The 8,812-nt window shown below is 47.9% G+C and overlaps 1 protein-coding gene across 1 annotated transcript in view; it reads left to right on the forward strand.

Moving 5' to 3' along the window:
* Nucleotides 1-3,934, forward strand: part of RBM20 (RNA binding motif protein 20) — a 199,481-nt gene extending 195,547 nt beyond the window's left edge. Inside the window, exon 14 of the mRNA XM_002821143.6 lies at nt 242-3,934. Coding sequence (XP_002821189.3) covers nt 242-352 — 111 coding nt within the window. The 3' untranslated portion in view covers nt 353-3,934. The remainder of the gene's footprint in view (nt 1-241) is intronic.
* The last annotated feature ends 4,878 nt before the right edge of the window (nt 3,935-8,812 follow it).

Below are 8,812 nucleotides of genomic sequence, written 5' to 3' on the forward strand. Positions count from 1 at the left end.
ACTCGGCCTGTACTTTCTACATTTTCTACAGGAGACATGTATTACTTGCAAGCTAACATAATGAGGTACTTAGCATAAGTTCTGTAGCCCCTGGGGGGATCTGTGAACCAGGAAGAGGGTAACCCCCACAGCTGGGCACAGATGCCAGGAGAGGGATGATTGAGGCATGTCCCCTCCTCTCCTCTCCTTCTAGGTCCCTACTAACATGTCCCTTCCTCCACTTCCCCTCTTCTTTCCACAGAAATATTTGTCCCAGCTGGCCGAGGAGGGCCTCAAGGAGACCGAGGGGGCAGGTAGCCCAAGGCCAGAGGACAGCGGAATCGTGCCGCGCTTCGAAAGGAAAAAGCTCTGATGCTTCTGCTTCTGCTGCTACTGCTGCTGCTGCAAGGTTGGAAAGGAGAGCTTGCCGAAGTGGGGCCTTCCTGATTCTGGGGACAGGACTAAAGCCTGAGAGGAAGGAAAACCAAGCAGGGCACGTTGCTTGGGCTTGTTCCCAGAGACTCAGTGAAATGCCCCTGATATGTCTCCAGGAGCCAAGTCACCCAGGTGTGTCCAGCCCACTGAGGGTCACCAACTCTCTGCCTGCTGACTCTTGTTTCTCTCAAACAATCTTTCAATTTGTTATTCTCTCTTTTTCCTCTTGTTCTCTCTCTCCCTCCTTCCTTATGTGCCAAGGATCATTTCCTTTTCAGAAAACCCAACTTCTCAGGGATTTTCACAGTGTTTAAATTCTTGATAGGTTATAACAGGTCAGGCCTGGCTGAGTCAGGCAAGGAAAAGGTTTAATGGAAACTCCTGGGTCAGGCGAACCCCTGCAGTGAGTCTATAGCAGTATCTCTGCCTGGTGTCCCATGTATCCCATTCATGAGGAGCTGAGTCAGGTCTGCAGTCCTGGTGAGGGGACAACACGGATAATCTGTTGGCAGAGCTGGGAGGGTCTTCATTAACCTCTTCCTCCAGCTGGGCCACCCTTTTGAAAAGCCCCTGTTTTTAATAACTCTTTCATCCTCTCAGTTATTCTAGAAATCTGCCAGACTTATGCCTTAAAGTAAAATTAAATGAATTTTAGAGAAGATGAAAAGAGCCCTTCATTTTGGAAGCTCTGATAAGTTTCTTCCAAACTTATTTCCCTCCTCTTGATTTCAGGAGATGTCAGGGTTTGTTCTATTCTGGACAATGAATTTGGTACAGATTCACTATAATTAAATATAAAAACAGAAGCATCTTCCTCCAGCTAAAGCAGCAGTTGGCGTGGGCTTAGGTTGAATGCTGGCCTCTCTGCAATGCACAGCATTGGCTTGAGAGGCGCACAGCTCCAGGCTGTGGAAAACAGAGTTGTCTTGGGGGTTAAATGAGCTTATTTAAGTCAAGGAAACATCATCTGTCCTTGATTCAGCCTGCACTCTGGGGTACAACCACCTCACAGTAGGATGGTTTTTAAATGGCCCCCTAGTTGGGGGAGAAGCTAAGGAAAGAGAAGGCTGCAGAGCCAAAGAGTGGCATTGAAGTTTGCTGGGTGTCTGTAGGTGGGCCCTTTCCAGCTGGGCAGATAGTTGAGGGCTCCCTGGGTTTGACTGTATGTGCAGAGTTTGATACCAAAATGTTATGAAAAGTCATGATTCCCACTGCTCTTTCTGGTACTGGAGGGTGGGTACCTTCAGGCTGTGGGGTCTCTAGCCTGATATTCCATTGAAAGGGTGTGGGATAAAGGTGCTGGGGGAAATGAGGCTCGGCCACAGCCATAGAGAGGCCCTCGGGCAGGTAAGAAGGGAGCCTGGAGCTGTTTTCATGAGCTGAGATACTCTCCTGAAAGCAGCCTTCATAGCTTAGCCCAGGAAAAATAAAACAAGGAAGACAGGTCACTCTCCCCTAGGCAGTTCCTGTTGTTTCTGTTCCTGACCTTGGGCAGGCAGACTGAGAAGGGACTGTGTAGGGTTTTGTTTTGTTTTTTTTCATTTTCCTTTTTATGGCATGTGAGAGTATACTGTACATTCTGTCCTCTGTACTAATGGAGGAAGGACAGAGAGATTAGTTCGAGGCTGACATTTTATATCAGGTAACTGAGGCACACAAAGGGAACAAATGAAGAACATAAAATGATCAGTGTAAACCTGAAAGCATGCAGTCATCAGCAAGGGACAGACTCATGGGAGCCGGTGAGAGAGAACAGATAAGGCAAGCACCAGGGGAAAGCAGACCAACTTGAACAGATGTGATGTGGAGAAGTTGGAAGAAGCAAAAAACCTGAACTTATCATCATCAGGCTATTAAATACAATTTATAGGTGGCTGTTGGTTTCGACTGAGCTCCTGCAATAGGCCCAACAGACCAAAACAAAAGGGAGTCACTCATGTTGAAGTTCTGTCTTCCAAGAAATCAGGAGAGAGAGAGAGAAAGAGAATAGCCAAATCCCCAAACAGGCCAGTTTTAACCAGCATGATGAAGTGTCCTTGGTTTTAACCTTTATAAGGAAAGCAGCTTTGAGATGACCAGTCTGGTTTTTGTTCTTTGTGTCTGCTTTCCTCAGCCCTTTTCTGTCTATAAAGCCAACCTCCTCCGCTCGCTCATGGGAACACTCATTCTATTTTATAGAATGACATGTTGCCCAATTCTAGAATCAAAAATAAAAGCCAACCAAGATCTTTAAAGTAAATTTGTTGTAATTTTATCTTTTGAGAAGACCATATGCGGGCTGCTGAAAAGTAGGTATCTCAAATAAAGTCTGAAGACCATGGCTCAGCCCAGATTGTTCCCCGGCCAACTCCACAGGTTTGAACCTGGCATTCTGGACACCAGCTATGCCTCCTCCATTTCTCAGAAAACCTTTGATCTTGTGTGTCTTTCTTCCCACTGAAGGGAATTGTGGGGGCAGTTCTTTGGCCTTCTTACTGAACTTTGCTGGAAATAGCCCACAATTTTTATCAGAGGCTAGAACTGTACATTATCAGAGAGACTGGACACTTTATCCCCTAGCAAAGTGGGAGCAGACTTTATCAGCTCATTCCACTCCATCCCGGCCTTCCCTCACCCCCCCATCCCCAGCAGCATTTCCATGGAAATACAGATGGTCGTGTAGTGTTATGGCTCCCTTGTGATAGACTCCCTTGTGATAGACTCCCTTGTGATAGACTCCCTTGTGATAGACTCCCTTGTGATCGTGTAGTGTTATGGCTCCCTTGTGATAGACTGGCCTTCATATTGGAAAGCTAGGGAGAGCCCCTGGGAGGGAGAGAGATAAGGCGCTATTTGCATTCAATCAGAACCTTCAGTTTAAAATCGTGTAAGAGTCTATACTTGCGTGTACCTATGTATTTATTTTTATTTATTTTTATACAATTCCATTGGCATGGTCCTTCACTGACCCTATGATTTGCACTTTTTATTCCTATGTGTGCCACACACAATGCAGTATTAAAAGCAAACCAGGTAAATATTGATTTATTTTTTAAAGTTTTTCTTCAGTGTTTTGTCAACCATTTCAAAGTGTCTCCCAGAAAAGGATGCTAAAGAGCAATTGCTACCTTAAGCAACAGATTCATATTTACCCCGGGTTAATACAACAAAAGGCCTGTATAATTTTCTTTTCATTGTTAACACCCAAAATAGCATCTATCTAGACAGTATCCCCAAAGAATTTGGAAAATTTGACGGTGTGAGCAGCAGCCGTTAGTATCAGGGTTCCCATTCTTGGACAGTCCGAGGCTGTGACCTGTTAGATAATTAGATTATACTTGAACTGGACCAGAGTTTGTTTTTTGAATTTATGAGAAAAACAAAAACACTAAGTTAATTTAAGTTTGAACTTGTAAAGTATTGAAATTTGTTGAGTGTCCTATAAATTGTCACTACTTTTCCTGATCTGTATAACTGACTGCAAAGTGTTTGTTTTTACAAAAGAGAAAAGATTTTTAATAAAGAGAATTTGAAAGCTGTGAGTGAGTGACTCTGTGTCATGCAGGGGTCCGACATTTGGCTGGGGAAGGCTCACCAAGCAGAAAGGTTGAGATTTGGTCCCTTTGAATTGTGAATTATTTTCAACGGTTGAACAGAGAGGACAAAACAGGTTTTCTTACGGCTCTAGTTAGGTTACCAGAGAGAATCAGAGATTCTCAGGGGTGATCCTCGGGGGATGAGTCTGACTAAGTGGGGACTGCTGTCCTTTTGGAGGCTCAGATACGAACAATTCTTGGCCTCTTATAAACTCCTAGCTTTGCCACCCAGTGTCCTGCACCAGGGTTAGGCCATTTCTGGCAGTTCCATCCCCTGTGAAGATGAGTATCTGGTGGTCAGTGCCGTAGTGGAAATAGCAGGCACAGGCAGAGGCCTGGCCCTGCCCCTGTTAGCCCATGACTTCCTAAGGCCCGCTTCCTTGGGTGTGAAAGAAGATAAGAATATTACTCGCTCCGGGTGCGGTGGGTCATGCTTGTAATCCCAGCACTTTGGGAGGCCGGGGTGGGTGGATCACGAGGTCAGGAGATCGAGACCATCCTGGCCAACACGGTGAAACCCTGTCTCTACTAAAAATACAACAATTAGCCGGGCATGGTGGTGAGCACCTGTAGTCCCAGCAACTCAGGAGGCTGAGGCAGGAGAATCGCTTGAACCCAGGAGGCGGAGGTTGCAGTGAGCCGAGATTGCACCACTGCACTCCAGCCTGGGTGACAGAGCAAGACTCCATCTCAGAAAAAAAAAAAAAAAAAGTGAATCATCTCCCATCTCCCAGGGTTGCTTCAGGGTTAAGATAATTGCTGGTAGAAGCACTTGGCGTGCTGCAAGGCACCGACTCTTGTTTGTTTTTGCAATCTGGACAGCAGCCCTCCAAATTTCAGGGGTTCTTAAGTTCTTTCTCAACCATTTCTTCTAGCAAAACAATGCCAGTCTTCTGGGCCCAGTTGGCCAGTCCTTTGAATGGCCTGGAACCTTCTCTGGGCCCTTCCCTTTTGTTGGCAGTGCTCCTGAGTCAACAGGGAGGGGCTAGGCAGCCTGGACCCAGAGGGCAAAGTGAGGGGGCCGCCTGCAATTCCTGGGAGCAGATTGCAGGTCTGAGGAAAGTTCCTGCTGAGCCTATTGCTGTCTGCACCCCATCCCCACCTCCTGTGGCCATCGTGGACCAAGCTCAGGCCTCCAGTTTCCAACCAGGAGGAGTAGGGAAACCTCCTTTTCTGCAGCTGCTACCTATGCCCCAGAGGGCCAAAGCAGTGAATGGGCTTAGACTGGTTCTGCTGCCCTAAGTACAGGATCCAGGATGCTTGGGGGTGCCCCTGGTGCCTAGTCCTAGCATGTTGTTCTATGTGGCACAACTCTAGAGAGGGCATCCACATTGTATCCTATAGGATGGCACCCCCTGGAGTTGTGCAATGCAGACACCCAGCCAGGGACACCCCCTTCCCTCGAGTTGCAGTTGTTCCCCCAAGCCTGGGTGTTCCCATTTGCTCTCTGATATCTCTGTGGGCCCTAGAGCCTGGTTCTGAGCCAGTCCACCAGGCTGGACCTCTGACACTCAGACCTACTCCCTGTACCACACCTATCCCCAGGGATCAACTCCAGACTGCCCCTGCCTGACTCTGCCACAGCCTAGACACTGGGTTTCCTCCTCATAATGCCCTACTAGGTCAGGGCACTTGGATACTAACCTTGTTTTCTTTTCTTTCTTTGTTTGAGACAGGCTCTCACTCTGCCACCCAGGCTGGAGGGCAGTGGCAGGCAATCTCAGCTTGCTATAGCCTCTATTTCCTGCATCCAAGCCATCCTCCTGCTTCAGCCTCCCAAGTAGCTGGGACTACAGGCATGTGCCACCACATCTGGCTAATTTTTTTTTTGTAGAGATAGGGTTTCACCATGTTGCCCAGGCTAGTTTCAAACTCCTGGGCTCAAGCAATCCACCCACCTCAGCCTCCCAAAATGTTGGGATTACAGGCATGAACCACCAAACTTGGCAACAGCAACTGTTAACTGCCCTCTTAGGCAGTGGCTGGACATCTGGGCTCAACCCTGTCGACTCCCCATTCTCTTTTCCCACAATGACAGTCCTATAAAGGTGCCTATCCTGAGTGAAATTCCAAGCATGTTGGAGCAAGATGGCCCCAGAGACCCCCAAGTCTCTGCTCTTCTTTTTATAAGCCAGAAAACAGGCCCAGAGAAGAGAGGTGACTTGTTTGAGGCAACACAGCTTATTGGTATAGGGCCAAGACTAGAATCCAGATCCCTTGAGTCTTGCTGGGGCTACTTGGAGAGTTTATGATATTTCAATTACATTATCTTGTGAATTTCCCAGGTCTGGTCCTAGCTGGACTTTGGCACTCAGCAAGGGACTCAAGAGAAATCATGGATTCTCATCCTTTGAGTGCATCAGCCACACCTGGTGAGCTTGCTAAAAATGCAGATTCCTGGCCCCCCCATGGAGATTCTGACTCAGTAGGTCAGAATCTACTGGACCCAGGCATTTGCATCTTAGCAAGCCTGGGGGGTAATTCAATGCAGGTGCAGTCCACCCATCACACTTAAAGAAACACTGCCCTAGATGTCAACCAGGGACTTCCCCAGTAGCTCCTAGAATAGAAGCGGCATTTATTTTCCTGGGTAGTAGGGCCATTCAAGGTAGGGGCACTTTAGTGTGAAAAAGGCTTGACAGTAGGAGGCAGAGAAAGGAGACCAGCATGGCCATGGCAGAAGGGGCTGGTGGCAGCTGGTGGGTGGGGGAGGCAGTGAAGGATGGGGGTGGGAGCATGTCACAGTCATCAAACTGGGTTTGGGAGCATGTGTTATGATTTTTAGTTGGGTTCGTACTTACTGTGCTCAGGCAAAAGTCAATTTTCCAGTGCTCTCTTTATCTTTGTTAATGGCTGGAAGTGTTGTGGTTATTAAATGGCTCCTTGAGATCTGATGGAAGCCCTGCTGCTGAGGACAGAGAGCTGTGTGGAGTCAGCAGTCCTTACTCAGAGGAGAAACAAGGAACAGGGCCACTGCCCAGGGCCATGTCGCTGTCAGCGAGGAACTCTGGGGTCACACACACTTTCTCTCCCTCTTCCATGAGCCACTACTACTGTCAGCTCGGCCCTGCTGATTCCTGAGTCCCCCTGCATGGCACACTCAGTGTACTCCATAGGGGCACTATCTCTTGACCTCTTCACAACTGGAGAAGCAGGTACTGTTATTCTCCCCATTTCATAGATGGAAAATGAGGCTCCAAGAGACAAAGTGGTTTGTCAAGGGTCAGACGACCAGTAAGTGGCAGAATTAGGATTCAAACCCAGGTCCACATGACTGTCAAACCACACTCTTAGCCACTATTCTCCACTGCCTACCTCCTGTTCCTGCATCTCCGTAAAGCCTCTAGACTCTGGGTCTGCCCAGAGCTGCTTGGATAAATTAGAAAGTCTAATTTAGCAATACTGCAGTTGCCTATGACTGAGTTCCTGATTGTTAAATTCCAGAAACTGATTTCTCCAGTACCTCTCCTCCCTGGAAAGTAGATAAAGAAAGGCCTCCACCCACAGCACTATACCCAAAGAAATACTGTTTCTTCCTTCTTCTCACTTGGGAGAATTTGCCAGGGGAGATGAGTCTGAGGGCAAGAGAGGAAGGAGGGCCTGGGGGGCTGTTCAAGTTCCTCCTGTTTCAGGGAGGAGAAGAAAGAGAAGCAGCTTGCTTTCTGCTCTCAGGGGACTTGGGGACAAAGGGGAGTGATCAGAAGGGGATTTCCCACAGCCCCAAAATGCTAGCCAGATTGCACTTGTGACCTGTCCTTCCTGAGTGAAACTTGATTGTTGATTTGCTTGCCACCTGTTTCCAACATGGAGTTGAGACGCTGCACATACATGATGCCATGTGTCCAGATTAAGACAACAAAAAAATTATAAACAAGGATTGAAGAAAGTTGGAAGCAGCAAATATATGGTCTGTAAGGGCTCATACAGCAAGAAATGTGACTAGAAGCCTCCTGGGAGCCAAGGCAGAAAGAAAAAAAAAAAAAAAACATGCTCTGTCCTTAGGCTGGAGAGAGCATTCCAGGTTGTCTGGGGAGATTGTTCTACCTGACTCTATATTCTGGAATAATTCTCCTGAGGGACAGTACAGAGGTACTGAGAGGTGTTGGAAAAATCCTTAGGGAGCTCACAGCCCAACATTGGAGAAGAGCATAGTGGGAGCCCCTCTGGAGGGGACATTGGGATAGCTCCTGGTCTGTGTTAAGTGGTTCCTGATGTCTGGGCAACAGCTCCCAGTGTCCGAAGGCCTGATCCTTGCTCACACCTGCCCAGCCCACCTGAGAGTGAGTATGCTGGCTGGCGTTCATGAATTGTTGTTTGGGTTTATTTTCAAGCTCTGTTTTTCAAATTTCTCTGTTAAGTGGCTGAACTTCCAGGAACCAGTGTTCACAGGCCAAGGAGGAGGTCACCATCATCTCTACTACCTGAGTGCCCTGCCACACCCACCCAACAATAGAGAGCTCTAGGGTGGGGCCCCTGCTCTTTGGATTGTTGGGGGAAATAAATCTCTCCAGCACTTATTCTTTGGGGTTACCCCAAAGGGATGACCACAGCCAGGAGGGAACAAAGCCTGACTGGGAAGTGCTGATTCCCTCTGGCAGAGTTTGGGAACTGCCCCTCAAACCTGTCTGATAAGGAGCGGCATAGGGAGGAGGGGTGCAAAAGGCGTGCCCCGTTTGCCCGTGAGATCTCTCACCATCACTCTATGCAAGCCTAGGAAGAACAGAGCTTTCTGGCTCAGGGACAGATCTCCATGCTTGGAATCAGGACCTTGAGTTCCTGGGTCAAATCCACAATGAACTCATTCTGAGATGTAGGCAAATGTT

Source organism: Pongo abelii, chromosome 8, assembly GCF_028885655.2.
Source record: "Pongo abelii isolate AG06213 chromosome 8, NHGRI_mPonAbe1-v2.0_pri, whole genome shotgun sequence".
In the NCBI taxonomy this organism is placed as follows: domain Eukaryota; kingdom Metazoa; phylum Chordata; class Mammalia; order Primates; family Hominidae; genus Pongo; species Pongo abelii.